Raw genomic sequence first — 20,388 nt, 5'->3', positions numbered from 1 at the left:
CTGCCACACTTGCTCTTTCTGCACGTCTCTAGCAGCCAGAAAGCGCTGTAAAGCGCTCTTTTGCCCGAGAAAAGCAACACTCAGGGGGACTTCTGTAACTTTGCTTGCAGCAGCACCTTGGTGTGTTTTCTGTGTTCTCCAAGTGAAAATAAGCCTGTCCGGAGCCCGTGGTAGCTCCAGCTGCTTTGGAACACATTCTGCCACACTTGCTCTTTCTGCATGTCTCTAGCAGCCAGAAAAGCCCTGTAAAGCGCTCTTTTCTCGAGAAAAGCAACACTCAGGGGGACTTCTGTAACTTTGCTTGCAGCAGCACCTTGGTGTGTTTTCTGTGTTCTCCAAGTGAAAATAAGCCTGTCCGGAGCCCGTGGTAGCTCCAGCTGCTTTGGAACACATTCTGCCACACTTGCTCTTTCTGCATGTCTCTAGCAGCCAGAAAGCGCTGTAAAGCGCTCTTTTCTCGAGAAAAGAAACACTCAGGGGGACTTCTGTAACTTTGCTTGCAGCAGCACCTTGGTGTGTTTTCTGCGTTCTCCAAGTGAAAATAAGCCTGTCAGGAGCCCGTGGTAGCTCCAGCTGCTTTGGAACACATTCTGCCACACTTGCTGTTTCTGCATGTCTCTAGCAGCCAGAAAGCGCTGTAAAGCGCTCTTTTGCCCGAGAAAAGCAACACTCAGGGGGACTTCTGTAACTTTGCTTGCAGCAGCACCTTGGTGTGTTTTCTGTGTTCTCCAAGTGAAAATAAGCCTGTCCGGAGCCCGTGGTAGCTCCAGCTGCTTTGGAACACATTCTGCCACACTTGCTGTTTCTGCATGTCTCTAGCAGCCAGAAAGCGCTGTAAAGCGCTCTTTTGCCCGAGAAAAGCAACACTCTGGGGGACTTCTGTAACTTTGCTTGCAGCAGCACCTTGGTGTGTTTTCTGTGTTCTCCAAGTGAAAATAAGCCTGTCCGGAGCCCGTGGTAGCTCCAGCTGCTTTGGAACACATTCTGCCACACTTGCTCTTTCTGCATGTCTCTAGCAGCCAGAAAGCGCTGTAAAGCTCTCTTTTGCCCGAGAAAAGCAACACTCAGAGGGGGTTCTCTAACTTTACTTGCAGCAGCACCTTGGGGTGTTTTCTGTGTTCTCCAAGTGAAAATAAGCCTGTCCGGAGCCCGTGGTAGCTCCAGCTGCTTTGGAACACATTCTGCCACACTTGCTCTTTCTGCATGTCTCTAGCAGCCAGAAAGCGCTGTAAAGCGCTCTTTTGCCCGAGAAAAGCAACACTCTGGGGGACTTCTGTAACTTTGCTTGCAGCAGCACCTTGGTGTGTTTTCTGTGTTCTCCAAGTGAAAATAAGCCTGTCAGGAGCCCGTCGTAGCTCCAGCTGCTTTGGAACACAGTCTGCCACACTTGCTGTTTCTGCATGTCTCTAGCAGCCAGAAAGCGCTGTAAAGCGCTCTTTTGCCCGAGAAAAGCAACACTCTGGGGGACCTCTGTAACTTTGCTTGCAGCAGCACCTTGGTGTGTTTTCTGTGTTCTCCAAGTGAAAATAAGCCTGTCCGGAGCCCGTGGTAGCTCCAGCTGCTTTGGAACACATTCTGCCACACTTGCTCTTTCTGCATGTCTCTAGCAGCCAGAAAGCGCTGTAAAGCTCTCTTTTGCCGAGAAAAGCAACTCTCAGGGGAGGTTCTGTAACTTTGCTTGCAGCAGCACCTTGGTGTGTTTTCTGTGTTCTCCAAGTGAAAATAAGCCTGTCAGGAGCCCGTGGTAGCTCCAGCTGCTTTGGAACACATTCTGCCACACTTGCTGTTTCTGCATGTCTCTAGCAGCCAGAAAGCGCTGTAAAGCGCTCTTTTGCCCGAGAAAAGCAACACTCAGGGGGACTTCTGTAACTTTGCTTGCAGCAGCACCTTGGTGTGTTTTCTGTGTTCTCCAAGTGAAAATAAGCCTGTCCGGAGCCCGTGGTAGCTCCAGCTGCTTTGGAACACATTCTGCCACACTTGCTGTTTCTGCATGTCTCTAGCAGCCAGAAAGCGCTGTAAAGCGCTCTTTTGCCCGAGAAAAGCAACTGTGCACACAGAGTTTGGGGCCTCTCAGGGGGGGTTTTCTTGCTTTGCTTGCAGCAGCACCTTGGTGTGTTTTCTGTGTTCTCCAAGTGAAAATAAGCCTGTCCGGAGCCCGTGGTAGCTCCAGCTGCTTTGGAACACATTCTGCCACGCTTGCTGTTTCTCCATGTCTCTAGCAGCCAGACGCCAATTCCTGCTGCCTCTCTGCTTCTTTTCCATGGTAGACATAACAACAGTTGCAAGCTCTCTTTTGCCGAGAAAAGCAACTCTGCACACAGAGCTTGCGGCCTTTCAAGGGGCTTCTCTAGCTTTGCTTGCAGCAGCACCTTGGTGTGTTTTCTGTGTTCTCCACGTGATAAGAAGCCTGTTAGGGGCCGGTGGTATCTTTATCAAGCTTTGAACACATTTTGCCATACTTGGTGTTTTCCCATGTCTGTAGCAGCCAGATGCGAGTCCCTGGTGCCTCTGTTTACCACTGATCCCTAAATTCCTAATATTCTTCTTTCTGCACTCTCTGCATTGTCCTTTTCTTTTCTACATCCTCTCCTTTTCACCACACCACTTTCACTCCTTATCAACCTCCCAAATTATAGACACCCCTGCCTATTTTACACTGAACAAACACCTATCCAAATTTTTTCTCTTCTGCAGATTTTCAGACTTTTCAGCTTGTGGCAGCTGGTCGACGATGATCTACTGCTGGCCAACCACCCCAGCGTTGTGCTGGTCAGGAGGGCAACATCAAGGCATGACTGGATGCCAGTTCTGTGTCTAAGGCACAGGAGAGTGTTGAGGTGAATGAGCAACATGTTCAACAGAACAGGCACAAAACATTGCACTGTGGACTGTGTGTTGCAGGGTCTGTGCTCCACGCGGAGCTTCCAGACTGCTGTTCAAGGAGATTGCCATCAATGTCAGCCTCACCACCATTATTAGACATCTCATCCATGTCCAGGCCCAGCTTGAACCCATTTTACTTGTAACGGAGAATGAGATAACAGCATGACATACAGTAGCTGAAGATTATTTAAACATCCATCTGGTACCTGTTATGCAGCATACATCCTATTGTTGTATATGAAATCTATGCCACCTCCCTCCCACATGGAAAGGAGAAGATCTATAGATGTATCTCATGCTACCCCTTCTTTTTGCACAGATGAGGTAATTGTCCTTCCCTGTACTGTTTCTAGCATGTCACTTTGCATTTCCCATCTGTGTTTTGGGAGGTGCCGTCCCTTCCAAGCTGTTGAGACCTTGTGAAAACACACAAGAGCACAATGAAAAATTGGCTCAGGACATCTCACCCCCTTCATACATCAGTCAGAAAAGACTCTGACATGAAACTGGTTCAACCTTTGCAAGACACAATGTGACACTACCCTTTATCCCAGAGAGATTCAGGGGTGTTGGTCCATGTCTGTGTTGGACCACACTGATTCTACAGGGGAATAGTGAAATATCTGCTGAAGCCTGAGAGGTGAGCAAGGTCACACTTTAATTCGGATGGACAGATGAGAATCTGCAGATCCCAGCTAAACAGCCTGATTTCTTTATCCAAACTCTCCACCTTCCTATGTAGGATGACTTTGGCTGTTTTGCTGAAATAGCCCTCATAGTGCTGGCTCTCTGTGATCCCTCAGCAGCCATGGGCTGGGTTGTGTATCCCAAGAAATCCCGTTTCACAACACAGCTCTGCAGATGGGAGTCCACACTCCTCTGTTTTTCTCAAACATGATAGTTCTCTGCCAAAACTGCTCTCCCATGTAAATCCTGGACCAAACTCTGTGTCTGACGCCCCATCTAGTGTTCATCACGGACAGATGCAGAGGGAAGAGATGGCTGGAGAATTCCCAGCATTTTCAGCGGTATTAAACCACTTATTTGTCTCCACGAGAGCTTGGAGGGAGCCCAGGCGACATGAAATCCTGCATATCTCACTGCCAGTTCTTTCCTCTCTGCAGTCTCTGGGTGTCCGAGTGGAGAGAGCAGCTGGAAAGCCCCGGAAAACCCAGCTCCTTTGGTGTTTGGCAGCCCACCCCGGGGCTTGGAGGACACCTGGGCAAACCCAGGAATTAAACCCATTTCAGCCTTGGAATGAGGAACCAAGAGTCTAAGCTGTGCCCACCTCCAGGCTCGATGGCAGGTGACAGGCTGGATTCTCTCAAACAGGGAACAGCGGCACTTCCTGCCTGCTTGGCAGTCAGCAGCTCTCACCAAGTCATCAGACACTGAGCAGGTATTTTGAATACTAAATAAAATAACGCTGCTCAGGTTTTTTTTTCCAATGAGATTTTTAAAATAAAATGGGAATTACTGACAAGTGCGTTTCACTTTTTTTTTTACTTTTTTTTTTTTTACCTTTTTTTTTTCATGGAAAAAGTAAGTGTCTGCTGAGAAAACAAACTCTTTTCTGCTTTCTGTCCTTCTTTGCAAACACAGTGGGTGTTTTTGGTGGTGGGCAGATAGTGAAGCTGTCAGGACAAAAAAAAATAAATTAAAAAAAATCTATCTACTTCTGAGGGTTTTGTTAAAAATGGGCAGAGACAATATTTTTCTCCTTAAAATGCCTTTATTAATCAGCTCTTACAAGGGTGGCTCAAGGGACAGGCAGCCCTTCCGGGTTCACCCTTGAGGAGGAGGATCTTGGTCGGCTCTGCAGCTCAAGTTGCTATAGAGTCGGGAACTCTCTCCTCACCGGGGGGCTAAGGAGTTCTTGTTTTCGTGGGGTTGGTTTGGGGTCCTGCCTTTTCTTGGGTACTTTTTGGGTTACAGCGAGTTACAAAAAATTGTTCTTTAATACTTTAGAGTATACATGGTTTAGTACTGTCTTTTGTGGGTTTAAATTTTACATTGATTTGTTTTTATAGGGGTTTTTGGTTTTAAAAAGAATCCCAGTTTACACCAGGGTTTTTAATTTACATGTTGGTGGTACGGGGTCGCCCCGGGGGGTTATTTTGCAATCGGCGCTGTGGCAGCCTCATGGGGGGGGTCGGGCCAGGGTCTGGCGCGACCCGCTCCGAGAGCTGCGGGGCGGGCTTTCAATGGCACTGGCGCCGGCACTGGCAGAGTTTCATGGCGGGAGTCGGGCCGGGGTCCGGCGGGATGGCCGTGTGGCGGCCAGGCAGGGAGTGGGTGCCGTGGAGCCGTGCTGCCGGCAGCTGTTCTGCGGTGTGGGGGGGTCTGGCCGGCAGCCCAGGGCAGATTCATGCCGGCTCTGGTGGGGGGGGGGGGCACACCGGCAGCAGTGCCTTGGCGGCAATTTGCCGCTGTGGTGGCGGGCGTCGGGCTTTGGGAGCGGGCCGGGAGTGCAGGGGTTCCCCATGAGGCATTGATTTAGAAGAATTAAAGACTGTAGTCAAAATAGATAGTGCTGAGATAATGTAGCTAGGACTTCCCTTTTGCTAACAGAAGCCAGACTGAAGGAACTGATAAATCTTAGAAGGAACTGATAAATCAGGGAAGCTGTCAAACTAGGTTTTTGCATCCTGAATAATCAATAGACCCCATGAATACAATACAATCATAAATCAAACAGTCCTGGAAAAAACAGGATTTAGCTATCACGAACACTAAAGGTTAAAAAGTCAAGGGAGGAAGACCCATCTTACTTCATCATTTTGGGACCCCACCCCATAAAAAAGACCACTGACTCATTTCAAAGAACAAACTACGCATGCTTGATGGCTTTTTGGGCTAATTACCATACGAAGCAGGGAATGGGAGGTACCAGAGTTATGAATATGCATTTGTAGTTTGTGTATTCAATACTCCTGTACATAAAAGATCCTGTGATGATCTGTAAATTGCGCGTGTGTTTTTGGGAGCTATCCTGCACGCTGCCCGGCGTCGTAATAAACATACACTTTCTAACTTTAAACTGTTAGAGAGTCTTTGTCCGTCATAGTTGGATATTGGTATTAGATCAATATCCATAGTCTTTTAATAAATCACCCGTGTCGGCAGCCGCTTTTGCGGCGGGGGAGCGAGGAGCTTGGGCCGGCACCCCGGGGGGGGGAGGAGGGGCGGCAGCACCGGGGCCACACGGGCTCTCTGGGTGGGCCAGGAGCAGTGGCGGTGGTGGGAGCGCGGGTTCGGCAGTGGGCGCGGGACGTTCCGGCCGTGCCGCAGCGCGGGAGCAGGCTTTGGGAGCGGGCCGGGCCGGGAGCACAGGAGTTCCCCGCGCCGGATTCGGGCCAGCTCGGCAGCGCGTGCCGCACGGCGGCGGGCGTCTGCCCCCCCCGTCTTCTTAGCGCTCACGGCAGGCAAACCCACTCCAGCATTGGGGCGGGGGCTGCTGCAGTTTGGCAAGCGTGGGGGGCTTCCTCTCTCTTCTTCGGCTGTTTGGAGGGGCTGCGGTTTTCAAAGAGCTCCCCCCCCGCTTTTGCTTACCAAGGTGGCTTCTCATTGTTACATTACAATTTAAAATTATAAACATTTAAAATATTAATACACTTATTATACAATAACCAAGGGTTTTAACACTCTAAATTCAACATATATGTACTTAGGAGCCTTCTAACTTTCATTTTCTTCAGTTTGGTTTTGATACAGCAGATTTCTGACACGTTCAGCACTGCGAATTGCAGAACCCCAGGCACCGCTACAGAAATCCTCAGGCTGTGCAATGTTGTGTGCACAACCACTCGCAATTAAGGCCCCAAACATGCATCTCTATGTCCCCCGTTAATCACCAGCCCAATTAGCACCCTGGCTAAGATGCTGAGAGGTTCCAGTCCTCCTCCCATCAGAGCTGGGACTGTTCTAGTGAAACTCCCACTCTGCCTATGCAATGCTCTGTTCACAACACTTTCATTTCTCCTGGAGCAGCGTGGTAAGTCTGTTAACTCATTAACACCTCCAGCTTACAGGAGACTTGGCCGCCAGCCCCTTCAGCAGCTCCAGGCTCCAGGCTCCAGGAAGTTTTTCTGCAGTTTCTGTTTTGGTTTCTTTTCCTGCTGAGCCAGGCTGGCTGGCAGCTCCCACCATGAAGCTCCTGAAGGCTGCTGTAGTCTTTGTTCTTGCGCCCACTCTGACGCCAGCTTTCGACCCTCTCAGCGTTTCAGTCATGGTGGGAGGCGCTGTCATGGCTTGGCATCTCTTTTCCTCCGACTCCTGGCTCAAGTGCCGCTTCCAGGAGTGCTGCAAGAAGAACAGCACTGTGAACTTCACAGGTAAGGCTGTGGCAAGGGCAGGTAGGACCAGGCTGGTGCTCCTTCCCCGGGTGGTCAGAGCTTCCTTTGGTCCTTTGGCTGTGGGAGATATGGGTTACCATCCTCAGTGGCTCTCTGAGGCAGAGGCTGCTCTAACCTAATATTCCTTATCCCACAAACTCTGTACCCTGATTCTCTGAGCAGTACCAGAGTGTTTTCCTTGCTGATTTCTTGGTTTATATTGGCAGCAATGGGCCGTGCTGGTTTATGGCTCCATCAGGGTAGCAAATGCCATTGATAGACCTCATAAATGTGTATAAATATCTAAAGGAGGGGTGACAAGAAGGTGGATCAGGCTCTTCCCAGTGGTGCCAAGGACCCGAATCAATGGGCAGGGAACGCAACTTGGGAAAATTACTGAAACTTTACATTTTGATAAACTAACTCTGATATGCCTCAATGAACAAAGCCTGAGACAGAAGTGTGCGTTGTTGAGGTCGAACACCCGGAATGCAGAAATTATGGACCACAAGGACATTTGTAGAAACTATTTCGTAGGAGACTAGTAAAGACTCAGTTTCTGCATTGTAAAGTCCCTACCAGGGGAAAAAAAGATACAAAAATTACTAAAATTATGGACTAATTATCATAAAAAGCGAGAAATCAATAACCAATAGAGGGTGGAATAGTAACTAATGAAAGAAAACTATGTAATTTAGAACCGATGAGCAATAATTTCGGTATAAATGAATGAAAAAACCGTGTCTGTGCAGAGGCTGCACTTTGGTCGGCCTGGCCAGAATAAAGTAACTCCTTCCTCGCTAACACTAAAAAGCCGGTATTGAGAGGTTTAATTTCCCCGGCGGATTCGGTAAACAGGTGACTGGCTGAGGCCCCTTCCACTCTCCCCTTCCCGGGATCTCCGCCCTGCCCGTCCCTTTGCCCGGCACAAAGATGGCGGCGGCGGCGGCGGCCCCTCAAGGGGGCGGGACCGCGCGGGAACGCGCAGGCGCGGTGGGCGCGGCGCGCGCTCGGGGGCCGCCATGGCGCGGTCGGTGCCGCTGCTGTGGGCGCTGCTGCCGGGGCTGGCGGCGCTGGAGCCGCTCAGCGTGGGGCTGGCCATCGGCGTGGCCTCGGCGCTCACCGGCTACCTGTCCCACCCCAGGTTCTACTGCAACTACGTGGAGTGCTGTCCCCGCGCCGGGCAGCGCCTCAACGCCAGCGGTACGGCGGGGGCGGGGGACGGCCGGGCTGGCCCCCGAGCTCGGGCCGGTCACTGGGCAGCGCGACCCGGGGCGTGCGCGGTGACCGGCGGTGCTGAGCTGTCCCTCTTCCCGCAGCGCTGAAGGCGCAGCTGGACAACAGGCTCTTCGGGCAGCACCTGGCCAAGGACGTGGTGCTGAAGGCGGTGTTGGGCTTTAGCAACAACCCCAGCCCCAAGAAGCCGCTGATGCTGTCGCTGCACGGCTGGGCCGGCACCGGCAAGAACTTCCTCAGCCAGATCCTGGCGGAGCAGGTCCACCCCGCCGGCCTGCGCAGCAAGTTCGTCCATCTCTTCCTGGCCACCCTCCACTTCCCCCACCACGACCAGGTCAAGCTCTACAAGGTGAGGAGGGGCAGGAGGTGGCCCGGTTACCCCCAGTCGGTCCCTAAACCCCTCCTGGGGATTGTCCTGCTCATCTCCCGCTGGGATGAGCGCAGTTGATCGGAGCATGGTGCTGATAATGCCAAGGTTGTGAGTTCAATCCCTGTATGGGCCATTCACTTAAAAATGGGACTCGATGATCCTCGTGGGTCCTTTCCAACTCAGAATATTCTGATTCATGTTCCTGACAGCTGGCGGTGTGCAGCTGGGTGTTCCAAAGTTGATGCTTAGGAGAGCCGGAAGGGGAAGTTCATGCATAAAGTAAAAGGCACCAAAAAAGTCGTGAAATCAAAAGCGAGATAGTTTCCATTTCCTAGCGCTACCCTCTCACTGATGCCATCTGCTGATTCCCGTCCTCCGTGCAAGGAGTTTCTCGTTCCAGCTGCATTATCCTGGCTGTTCCGGGATGGAAGGAACCTTCTTCACAGCCCCTGCGGGGCCATGTTTTGCTTTTATGGCTGAAACAGTGTTGATTATGCTGACAACACAGTGGTGTTTTGGCTGTTACAGTAGTGCTTAAACAGCTTCAAAGCTTGCTGGTTTTTCACAGTCATATCAAGCAGGCTGGGGTGGGCAAGAGTTGAGGAGGGGGCACAGCCTGGACAGCTGACCCTTGTTGGCCAAAAAGATATTCCCTACCACATGCTGTGATGCTCAGCCAATGAAATGGGAGTTGAAAAAGGAAGAAATGGAGGGCATTGGTTTCCAAGGTGATTGTTGCTCTAGCTCTGGCTGGACATTGGTCTGCATGTGTTGGGTGATTCCATTTTCTTGGTTTTTACTTCTTTCATTCACCAGCCAGTGAGTGTGGGATACTGGGATTTGAGAGTGTGTCCCCAGAATCTGTGACACAGAAGAATCTTGCAGTACATCCAGTAAAGACCTTGTTTTTCAGTGGCTTTCAACCTCTTGTTCCAGGAACAGCTGCAGAACTGGATTCGAGGCAATGTCAGTGCCTGTCCCTCCTCTGTCTTCATTTTTGATGAGATGGACAAAATGCATCCAGGTGTCATTGATGCCATCAAGCCCTTCTTAGACTATTATGAGGAGGTTGATGGGGTGTCCTACAGGAAAGCCATCTTCATCTTCCTCAGGTCTGTGGCACCAGTTTCTGTCATTTTGAGATACTGAATGTTCATTTATGATGATAATGATGTTTCTTGGGGACCTCATTCAAAGAACAGCGAAAATAAAAAAGCTCTGGAGGGAAGATTCTCTGTGCTAAGACAGTGGGGAGAACTCTGAGCTTGTGCCTGTGGCTCTAGTGGAGCAGGTTTGATGCTGTGCACGGCCACTGCAGCATGCTGAGCTCATGAAACTGGCCCAGAGCACAGGACATAACAGAGTTCACATTTTGGGATGGGTGCACCAAGTGCTGGACCTTGCTGGCATGGAGTTAAATATCTTCAGCGCAGCTGGTTTGGTGCTGTTTCGGATTTGTGGCTATGAGAGGGTTGATAACACGTCAATGAGTTGCTTGTTTCTGGATGATGTTTGCAAAGCTTCAGGGCTTTTCCCACAGTAGGCTGGGGTGGGCAGGAGGATGGAAGGGGACACAGCTGACCTGAACTGCCCAAGAAGATATTTAATGCTGTGCCATGCTGTGCTCAGCAATAAAAACAGGGGTGGAGAAGAAAGTGGAGTTTCAGCTTTAAGGTGTTGTTTCTTCAGCATTTGTCTGGGCATTGGTCTAACTGTGGGGCTGGTGAGTGATTTCCTTAGTCTTCCTTGGGTTTTTTTTTCTCCTCCTATTAAACTATCTCTGTCTTGACCCACAAGTCCTCAGACTTTTGCTCTTCCTGTTTTCTCCTTCCATCCCACTGAGGCAGGAGGGAGTGAGCAAGTGGCTGTGTAGGTGCTTGGCTGCTGGCTGGGGACAACCCACCACACACTGACGGCTACTTAAAGAACTGGAGATGTTTCCTAAATTTTGGCTTACAGGACTCTTCTTGATTATTTGTTTCATATCAAGGAGATTAGCAATATGTGTAACTAGCTGCAAAAGAAAATTTGGTTAGTTGTGTCTGTATTTTACCACTGTACATATTTTTTTTTTTATGATCAGCAATGCAGGTGGGGATTTAATTAACAAAGCAGCTTTTGACTTCTGGTCAAGTGGAAAGCACAGGGAAGATATTCAGCTGAAAGACCTGGAGCCTTTGCTCTCTGTAGGAGTCTTCAACAACAAGAATAGTAAGTCACTTTGCCCCTAAAATAGGAAATTCATTCCTCAGTGGCTGAGACAAACTGCTCTGTGAATTCAGCCTGGTGTATGGATCCTGTCATATGCAGGATCAAGTTTAGAGAAACTCCTTATGATTTTTTTTCCTCTCCCCCAATTTATCCAGGTGGGCTGTGGCACAGCAGCATCATTGACAGGAACCTTGTTGACTACTTTGTCCCTTTCCTGCCCCTGGAGCACAGGCATGTGAAGATGTGTGTCAGGGCCGAAATGGCAGCCCGTGGCTATGCTGTGGATGAGAAGATTGTTCAGGCAGTGGCTGATGAGATGACCTACTTCCCCAAGGAGCAGAAGATCTTCTCTGACAAAGGCTGCAAGACTGTACAGGCCAAGTTGGATATTCACGAAGACTTTGTGATGAGAGATATGAAATCCAGGGTTTGAGTTCTGCTTTGAGTCTCCAAAGCACTTTAAGAGCTTTTGGAAATCTGTGTATTTGCACTTACACTTTTTTACTGTTGCAGGGAGTATGGTGAAAATAACAGAGTGAGCTGTATGGGCTTTGCAGCTTGTATGTTTGGTTTTGGGTGGGGGGGAGGGTGTTTGTTGGGTTTTTTTGTTTGTTTGTTTGGGTTTTTTTAAACTTAACATAGAATTGGGACTTAGAAATCATCTAGTGCCATCCTCTGCCATGGGCAGGGACACTTTCCACTGAATCAGGTCACTCATAGTCCCATCCAGCTTGGCTTTTAAGTGCTGTTCATCTCTGAACTGGCTGGTATCCCAGTGTTGCCCCTTTAGTTTTCTTTTAATCTGTAGAGAATTTCTAGACACAGAGAATTTCTAGAATTTCTAGACACACAGCACTAGATACAGCCTCTCCTTTATTCCTCCAGTGTGCTGGGATTATTAAGTATTTAATTCCTCTTTCCACAAAAACTAGATTGGAACAAAGGAAAAAAGAGGAGTTTTTCCAGATAGTCATACTCCCTTTCCATGTACATGGTCCTGTTTACATTAGTGAAATGGAGGGATGTGTGCTGTATTCTGAACTATGATCATATCTGCAAGGGTGAACTCCTTAGTGCAATGCACTAAGAGGATGATGGGGTCGAAATCTTCCTGTGCTTCAGCTGGGCATCATCCTAAATCTCCTAGTAGAGTAATATGGGAAGTCATTATGAGCTCCCAGAAATCTGTTTGTTACTAAATAATAGAGAGGGGGCAGGGCAAGAGGAAGTAAGAGCTTGCCCTATGTTTCTTTGGGGAAAAATAAATTGTTAAAAAGTATTCTTTAAAGGGACTAAGTAAATTTGTGACTCCAGGTCTTCCTGAACTGAGGGACCCATCTGAGAGATCTGTTACAACATAATAGGCCAGTCTTCTGTACTTTAGCAGAAAAATCTCTCATGAGAATTTGACTGTTGCAGCTTGTCAGGTTAATCTGTGTGTGGGCTCCTGGGCCTGAAATCTGTCAGGTCTTTAGTAGTCCCTCCCTGCTGCTCCTAATGGTCAAGGTGTAGATAATGCTACTCTCACCTTGCTTGGAAGACACTTGAATAGAAGAAATGATTTTTTAATAGTGTATTTTTATGCTGAAGTGTAAGCAACAGTAACAATGCTATACCTCACTAGTTAGGTATGTTTTCTAGTAGCTTTTAACATTAAAGAATCCATGTGTGAAAGAGTGAGTGATGAGTTAAGAAGATGGGAAAGATCAGTTTAACCTTCACCCAGTGGGGAGGCTGAGTTTTAAAAGCTGTTGCAAGCTTTAACTCTTAGTCTCCCATCACTTGTGTATTGAATGTTGTAATGCAAGACAGAAGTGCCTTTCACTTTGTTGATTGTACTGTGGTTTTAAATGGGTACAAGAGATGGGGCTGCTCCTGTGCTGCATCATCTCTTCCCTCATTTGTTCTTAAGCTTCCTTGAAGAGGTGATGCTAAATTATAGGTCTCATTACAATTATGTTAATTCAAATTACAACAGAGAGTTTAGCGCTCACGTTAAGCTCTGAATTAAAAGTGTTGATTGCCTTTTACAGCCCCACTGGTGTTTGTCAAATGTTGGCAAACTGTTCACAGTGATGCAATCTCCAGAGCCAAACACTAGCAAGCCATTAACCTTGGGACATTGGACTGTCACTTTTCAGTGTGATGTTTTGCCTACTAACTGATTTATTCATAGCTGTATATGCTGCATCCAGTTTCACTTACTCCAAAACGAAAATACTTGTGCTATGTCAAAACACTAAATACTACCATACTGCAATTGCAATAAAACCTAAGTTACTCTCCTCTCTTGGCTAATCATTTTCAGATATAGGAATGTACTAGTTTATGCAGTTTGCAGCCAGCTGCACTGCATGTTTCTGTTATATTTCCTTTAAAAGTGTGGGGCAGCTGTTGGCAACAGCTCACACTTCACTGCAGGGTCAGTTGTGAACCCCCTGTGTGTGCTCTAATGATGCACCAGGAAATGTCAGGGTGCTGCCTGGGAATCACAAGCTCTGCTGTTCACTTGGACTTTACCACTCATGGGACAGGTCAGCTGCTTGTCCCTCCCTGGGCACACCAGGCTCTAGGCCAAGCTGCCTCTGGCTGGCAGGACAGCAGCACTTCCTTTTTCAGTGGATTTAAACCATGGCCTCTGAGACTTTATGAGCACAGGGTGAGATCTCAGAACACTCCCTGCAGAAAGTTGAACTAAATAGCAGCTGCTTGTCCTGGACTCTGGTAAGAACAGAATTCACTCTTGGGACAGCTCAGCTCCTCTGACCTGGCCAATGGACTCTTTCTCTGTGTGGCAGACCTTTTCCCCATGACATTTTCCTTTAAGTTGTTTGATCCAGTCTTAAATGGCCTATTAAATAGAATAATGGCCAAAGTTACCCAGTCACAGCAAGAAAGAGTGAGGACCTTAGCTCTGAAACCATACAGGGAAGGAATAACAACAGGATCAGAAGGATCAAACCTGGGAGTGATTCCAGGCACAGCTCTGTCTTTTACCCAGATGGAGCTGCTCCTGGCCAGGTCTGTACAACAGAAGAGAGGTTAAACAGAGGCAGTCTCCATCTTTTCCACATCATTCCTGCTCTCCACAGGAAGCTTCCATCTACCTTGGGGGATTCAGGGCTGTGATACAATGAAGTACTGGCTACCAACATATATCAAATGCTGGTACTGATGCTGCACTGGCACACAAAGCAGAACTAAGGTAGTTCTGGAAGAACCAAAAGACAGCTTGGTTGTACTGATTCTCTTGGTATACCATGGTGTAGTACAAGTTTATCATCATTGCATCTGCTTTTTCCCATCAGCCAGTTATTTGCTATCATCAGGAAGTCAAAAGATAAATACCTGAGTATTTATCAAAGTACTCATGTGCTGACAAATAGTAGGATTGATAATTTGCACATCACACACCTTCAAAGCAAGTGCAGTTGGAGCCTCACTGGTCCTTTTTTCCCACCGTTGCAGAAAAAACTCCAAGATGCTGCCACTGAAAATGTGTGTGGCTCCAGAGCCTGCAGTGTTCAGGCAGTGGTGCTACAGTGGGAGGAGATGAGCAGCAGAGTTTTAACTGCTCTCTACAAGACAGGTTCATCCTTATTGAGCACACATGTATCTAGGAAGTCTGCCTGTTCAAAAACCACACAACTGTAATTAGTATAAACAGTCCAGCAGTGCAGTTTCCACTCCACACTTGATTTGTTTCAGCAGATAGCAAAGTGTCACATCTCCTCCTATCTCTGCCCTTTGAACTGCAGAAAGGAGATACTGTACTCCAGCACAGCTTGAAACAGCCAGGAATGCAGTGTGCTCTTCCTCAACATACACTTGTCCATAATTAATATTGAATCACTGAATGCAAAGAACACCAGAAGGTAGCTAAGAAATACATTTCTGATGTGAAAAGTTTATTTTGAACAGCAACTGGAATGAGAAAAGCCTTTGCAGTGCTCACATTCAGGAACAAGTCTGACACCCTTCAGAGTAACTTCAGTGGACACATTTTATGGGTTATTTTTTTTTTCAAATGATCTTTAGATCTTCCTCCATCCCTGCCTCAGAGGTACACAGTATGGTGAGAAGATGAAAAAGGGAAAACCCTGCAAGCTGACTCTTGAATTCAACATGTAAATGAAGAAGAGAAACCTCTTTTCAATTTCCCTGGTGTAATATTTAATCTGTACACATTTCCCATGACGTTGCAGCCTTTCCATGAAGCTGACTCACCACTCCCACAGCACAGTTCTCCCTCCTGAGATCACTCCTGGGAGAACCTGCTGTGGGCAACTTTATAGATAAAAACTAACCTAAAATAGGAACGGAGTACACCAGTGTGGCATTAAAGGATTTTAACCCACTTTCTTGTAATATTAAGTCTGCTCTCTGAACACTGTTTACAACAGAGAGTTTTATATTCTTGGTTTTGACACACAGGACAGTAAATTATACCTTGGTTTTGAAAAAGACAATGGCACTGTATGATGTTGGATAGAAGAACCCAAATTTTTTAATTCCAGAATCCCCCCTTATCTTTACTGGGCCCAAGCTGTTGAAGGCAAAAAGACACATGTTCTAATTTTAATGCATATTCCCACACAGGACCAACAAAGGCTTTCAGAGACACAAGAACTTTGATTAAAATTCTCAATATTGTCTAGAGATCATTCACATGAGAGCAAAATCAAATTAAATTTAGAGCATAGTCTCAGTCCTTCTGTACCTGTCAAGAGTCTGCCAAAGGGTTCCGATGATCAACACATGATTCAAGGAGTCTTGAGCCCTCCCAGATCCAGAAATTCCCAAAGCAGTTCCTTCTTACCTTCACAGCACTCAAGGCTGAAGCACTCAGGAGCCATGACTGGTGACAAAAATGCAGAGGCACTGCTGCTTATTTATACACCAGTTAAAAAATAGTGTTCCTTTCTTTAAAAAGTACTTAAAAATGAAATGTCTCAGGTCCCCCACTTTGTGATTAAATTAAATTTTGCTTCTTTGCAGGTTGTACCAAATAAAGCATCAGAAGTCATAATAATAATCCAGCTTTGCATCCACAGTTTTACATCCTTTATCTGAATAGATTCTCTCCTCTCTGGGGAAATATGTCATCTCGTCAGCGATCCTGCTCACAATGTCCTCATCCACAGTGTAGCCACGGGACTCAATCTCAACCCTGACACACATTTTCACATGTTTGTATTCCAGAGGCAGGAAAGGAATAAAGTAGTCAATGAGGTTTCTGTCAATCAAGGTGCTGTGCCAAAATCCACCTGCGAAGGGAAAGAGGTTTGTTAGCATTTCTCTAGTTAAACACCACCACAGGTTGGATGGGAGCGAGGAGCAGATCACAGCTAAGAATTCACCTGGGATTTTAGGGCACTAATGCACAAGTCAATACAAGCCCCTTTTCATGTTACTTTGAGCATAAAAGTTTAGACAGACACGTAAATGTGGTCCTTTAGGCTGAATGAGTGAATTTTGGTTGTGTTTGAGCCTTGCTCTCCAGGTGCTGGTCTCATACTTTTCCCTCTCTCACCTAGAGAGGGACGGATTTCCTCTCTCTTATCAGCTCTCCCAGACCAGTTTTCTAATTCCTTTCTTTGGAGCTTGTATCTAAACTTTTTAAGAAGCACAGTGAGTTTCCTTGCAATGCTATATTTAGGACATAACTATGTTAAAACCGCTTTTCACCAGAGGTCCTGTGTGAGGAAACCTATGAAGCACTTCCCCCAAAACATGCAGTCCAACAGGCAGCAAAAGGGCTGGTGGCCAAGGTGAACACTGAGCTCCTTAATCTTCACTCATCCTGGGAGCCAACTGCAGGCCCCAAAACTGCATTTTTGCTCCTCACAAGCAAAAAATTGAAGACCACATCAAGAAGAAACCATAGCTTGTAAAAGTGCAGCTAAATGCAGCCCATTCCTTTTGTGTACCTTTTACCACCTCAAAAGCATTCCCAGTTTTACTCACTATTTTTGTTGTTGAAGACAGACACAGAGAGTGCATTTTGGATATCTGTGAGCTGGATATCTTCCCTTGTTCTCCCATTCCTCCAGAAATCTAGGGCTACCTCTGTTATCTTTTCAGCTCCTGCATTGCTAAGTAAAGAGAAAACGGAGATTGTATCTGGGGGTAGTTTTAAATGCTGAAGTTACGAAGTAAAAGCATGGAGTGTACAGAACAGCAACCCTGAGAAGCCACTGTTTACCTGAGGAAGATGAAGATGGCTTGTCTGTAGGACACCCCATCCAGCAGCTCATAGTAGTCCAGGAAGGGTTTGATGGAGTCGATGAGTCCTGCGTGCATTTTATCCATTTCATCGAATATAAACAGTGACCGCGGACAGGCACTCACGTTTCCCCGAATCCACGACTGCAGCTGGTCCTGAGTGCCATAAAAGTGAAAGATGCTGAAAGAGTTGGTGTTGAAAAGACAGAAAAAAAAAAAATAGCACTTTCTGTTCATGGAACCCTGTCTTGAAGGTGTTGTTTTAGGGGTGTCATTTTAATAGCTTTGGCTTCTTGACTAAAACAGGGTTACAAGCTGTAAGTGAAACCTCAATGAAATCTCATCCTGGTTCTGAAAAATTTTAAGACACCAAGAGATAGGATGGGAGAAGCAGAAATTCTCCAAATATTCCTGTAAAAAGCAAAAATGAAAGTGCACAGTAGGACAAAAAAATGGGTCCCACTAAGGAAGAGCCACACAAAGCCAAGCTTTGACAAGCCAGATGATGACTCTGGCAGCACTTTGGTCTAAACAGGTTTAATAGAAGCAATATTAAATTTGCTACCTAGCAGCAGTGAGAAACTGAGAATAGCAGAAGCAGAAACAAAATTTAACTCCCTGTGTTTCAATCAATCAGAAGTTAAATGAAGACAGTTACAAGTCCTTCTGTTGTGTCCAGAAAGGCTAAAGCTTTTTTGCATTGAAAGAGTCTCTAACTTAAGCATTGCATTTTCATCTTGAGTATTACATTCAAGATCACTAATGCATTAACTGAGGGGAAAAGGGTTGATGTGCTGATAGATGAATGAGAAATAACTGTTCTGACTATTTTCAGTAACTCATCACTGTTTCATTTATTCTACTCAGTCCCTGAACTGCTGTTTTATTGGGGATAAGCAGCAATACTTCCTCCTACTGCCTTGGGAAGCAAATTTCCCACGTGTAGTCATTCACCTCAAAACAAATGCAGAAAAGCATAATTTTATTTCAAAATAGCTCAGTTAAAGACGGGAGGATAAAGTTGTAAAACAGGAAGTTATCTATTTCCTCCATTTAGAAATCAGGTTTGTAGCCCATCCTGTTCCCATTTTAACACATACAAACTGAGTATCAACATGCAGTACTACAAGACACTGGTACTCATTTAAACTGTGCAGTGAACGAAGTTAGAACAAAAAAAAAAAAACCATAAAACACATCTCAGCTACTGCTCCATGGTATCTCCCTGCCTATAGAACTGACACAATTCCAACTACACCTACCTGTACCTTCCTGACAGCAGAGCACTTTATGATTTTGCTTTACAGCTTGGAAATGCATCCATAGAAAACTAAATAACCTGTTCAGTGTGCAGCAGAATACACAATGATGCCTCAGAGAGTCAGTGGAGGCTTGCCATGGTGCCTGGCAAACCTGGAGGTCACTGGGTTGTTTCCCAGAGTCATAAACTATTTGGTTTTTTTGCAGTGCCCACCAACACATCACCTAACCAGGAATCATGTTTATCCTTAAGTCAGTCCCATCTCTAAGCAAAGTGCAGAGGAAAAATTAAACCATATCACTATTCCCTAAAGAGAGGCTCAAAACACAGGCAAAAGACTTCACATTCACGGGAAAAACAATTCTGATGGATGTTAGGGTCTACACAGTTCTGTACAGAAGATCCCAAAACTAGTACAGCATACATACTATTGCATAAAGTAACATCTAGGTCTGATGTACTGACCATGCTATGACATTTATAACTCATTGCAGCACAGCTCATTCTTACCTTGTAGAGATTGATGCTGTGAGCGTGAGGAAAGTGTAAAGTTGCCACGAACTGATGGACATATTTACTCTGCAGACCCTTTTTATAAATGCTTTCGGCGACGATCTTACTGACAAAGTTTTTGCCCGTTCCAGTCCACCCGTGCAAGGAAAGCGCGAGAGGCTTTTTGGCGTTGGTATTGTTCAAGAAGCCCCTGACGGCTTTTACAACCACCTTGCTCACCAAATGCTGTCCGAACAGCTTCTTGTCCAGATTCTCCTGCAGAGCTGCATGGAGAGACCAGACTGTCAGCGGCGGGGACCGGGCCGGGGTTACCTTGCCCGCAGTGGCGCCGCCGGTCCCGGGCAGGGGCCAAAGGGCCGAGCTGGAGCGGCGGCCCCCGGGAAGGCCCCACGGGCTCTGCCCCGCTCCCGCCGCCCTCCCGCCACCTCCCCTCAGCCCATCCTGGCCCCGCACCGGCGGCGGCGCGCCTGTCGTGGCGGTGCAGGCAGCACTCCCTGAAGTAGCAGTAGAGCCGCGGGTAGGAGATGAAGCCGGTGAGGGCCGAGGCGGCGGCGCCCGCGATGGCGAGTCCCAAGCTGATGGGCTCCACGGCACCGGCCGGCGGTAGGAGGGGCAGCAGCATCAACGCCAGGGCCGCCCGCAGCGCGCCCCGCCGCAGCCTCATCGCCCGCCCGGCCCGGCCGCCCGGCCGCCGCTTCCGCCCCTCGGCGCCGCTTCCGCCGCCGCCATCGCGGGTGCGGGGAGAGGCGGAGCCGGCGCTGAGGGGCGGCCGCCATGTTTGGGCGGGAAGGGGCGGGGCCGGCGCTGAGGGGCCGAGGCGCCGCCGCCATGTTTGGTCGCGGACCCGCCGCTGTGGGGAGCGGAGGGCGGCCTCGCGCAGTGGAGTTAGTAAATAGTAATTAGTACATTCTGTGGCCGTGTCGCCGCGTGTTAGAGGAGAGGAATCAAAGAATCGTCATGGTTAGAAAAGACTTCGTCATGTCCAACCGTCCATCCAGCACTGCCACTGTAACCCCTAAACCACTACACCCCACCCACACCACCCAGTACCACATCCTGAAGTCTGATTTTAACACCTCCAGGAATGGTGCTCCCCATCTCCCTGGGCAGCCTATTCCAAAGCATGACCACTTGAACGGTGAAAATGTTGTTTCTTAATATCTAATCTAAATCTCCTCTGTCTCAGCTTAAGGCCACCTGTTCAAAGGATCTTCCGCTGACCTGCAAAGGGCACAAGCTCAGGGGCAAACTTGCCCCTGGCCTGGCACAGAAATTCCTCACCTTTTCTGAGAAAAAGTGAAATCTGAGGTTGTCCCGCCCCACCCTGGAGTTGTCACTTCTGAGTGATGGGACAA

At 47.7% G+C, this 20,388-nt stretch overlaps 2 protein-coding genes across 3 annotated transcripts; one reads left to right on the top strand and one right to left on the bottom strand.

Moving 5' to 3' along the window:
* Positions 1–6,996: 6,996 nt before the first annotated feature.
* On the top strand, positions 6,997–13,320 carry TOR1B (torsin family 1 member B; the record flags this gene model as incomplete). 2 transcript variants are annotated; one of them, XM_083875715.1, is made up of 5 exons in its annotated part: positions 6,997–7,217; positions 8,537–8,802; positions 9,760–9,935; positions 10,907–11,034; positions 11,190–13,320. In XM_083875715.1, 5 exons carry the CDS (start codon positions 7,031–7,033, stop codon positions 11,465–11,467), a joined length of 1,035 nt encoding a protein of 344 aa, XP_083731841.1. In that variant the 3' UTR covers positions 11,468–13,320. The 2 variants fall into 2 exon arrangements, with proteins under 2 accessions (XP_083731841.1, XP_083731842.1); XM_083875716.1 differs by lacking the exon at positions 6,997–7,217 and adding an exon at positions 8,240–8,420.
* Positions 13,321–15,513: 2,193 nt separating this feature from the next.
* Positions 15,514–19,704, bottom strand: TOR1A (torsin family 1 member A). Its single transcript, XM_083875638.1, has 5 exons — positions 19,487–19,704; positions 19,031–19,296; positions 17,240–17,415; positions 17,002–17,129; positions 15,514–16,301 (listed from the first exon to the last, which is right to left on the bottom strand). Exons 1-5 carry the CDS (start codon positions 19,695–19,697, stop codon positions 16,051–16,053), a joined length of 1,032 nt encoding a protein of 343 aa, XP_083731764.1. The 5' UTR covers positions 19,698–19,704; the 3' UTR covers positions 15,514–16,050.
* Between the last annotated feature and the right edge of the window lie 684 nt (positions 19,705–20,388).

This window comes from Zosterops lateralis (assembly GCF_965231275.1).
Source record: "Zosterops lateralis genome assembly, chromosome: 20".
Lineage (NCBI taxonomy): Eukaryota > Metazoa > Chordata > Aves > Passeriformes > Zosteropidae > Zosterops > Zosterops lateralis.
The sequence above is the reverse complement of the archived record's forward strand: the minus strand, read 5'-3'. Positions and strand labels throughout refer to the sequence as shown.

What these genes read in the sequence shown, in the direction of transcription:
- TOR1A (XM_083875638.1), bottom strand. Translation starts at nt 19,697, where the DNA reads ATGAGGCTGCGGCGGGGCGCGCTGCGGGCGGCCCTGGCGTTGATGCTG. An exon ending in CGACAGGCGCGCCGCCGCCG is followed by an intron (nt 19,297 to 19,486) that starts GTGCGGGGCCAG and finishes CTCTCCATGCAG; the next exon opens with CTCTGCAGGAGAATCTGGAC. An exon ending in GCCATCTTCATCTTCCTCAG is followed by an intron (nt 17,130 to 17,239) that starts GTAAACAGTGGC and finishes CTCTTTACTTAG; the next exon opens with CAATGCAGGAGCTGAAAAGA.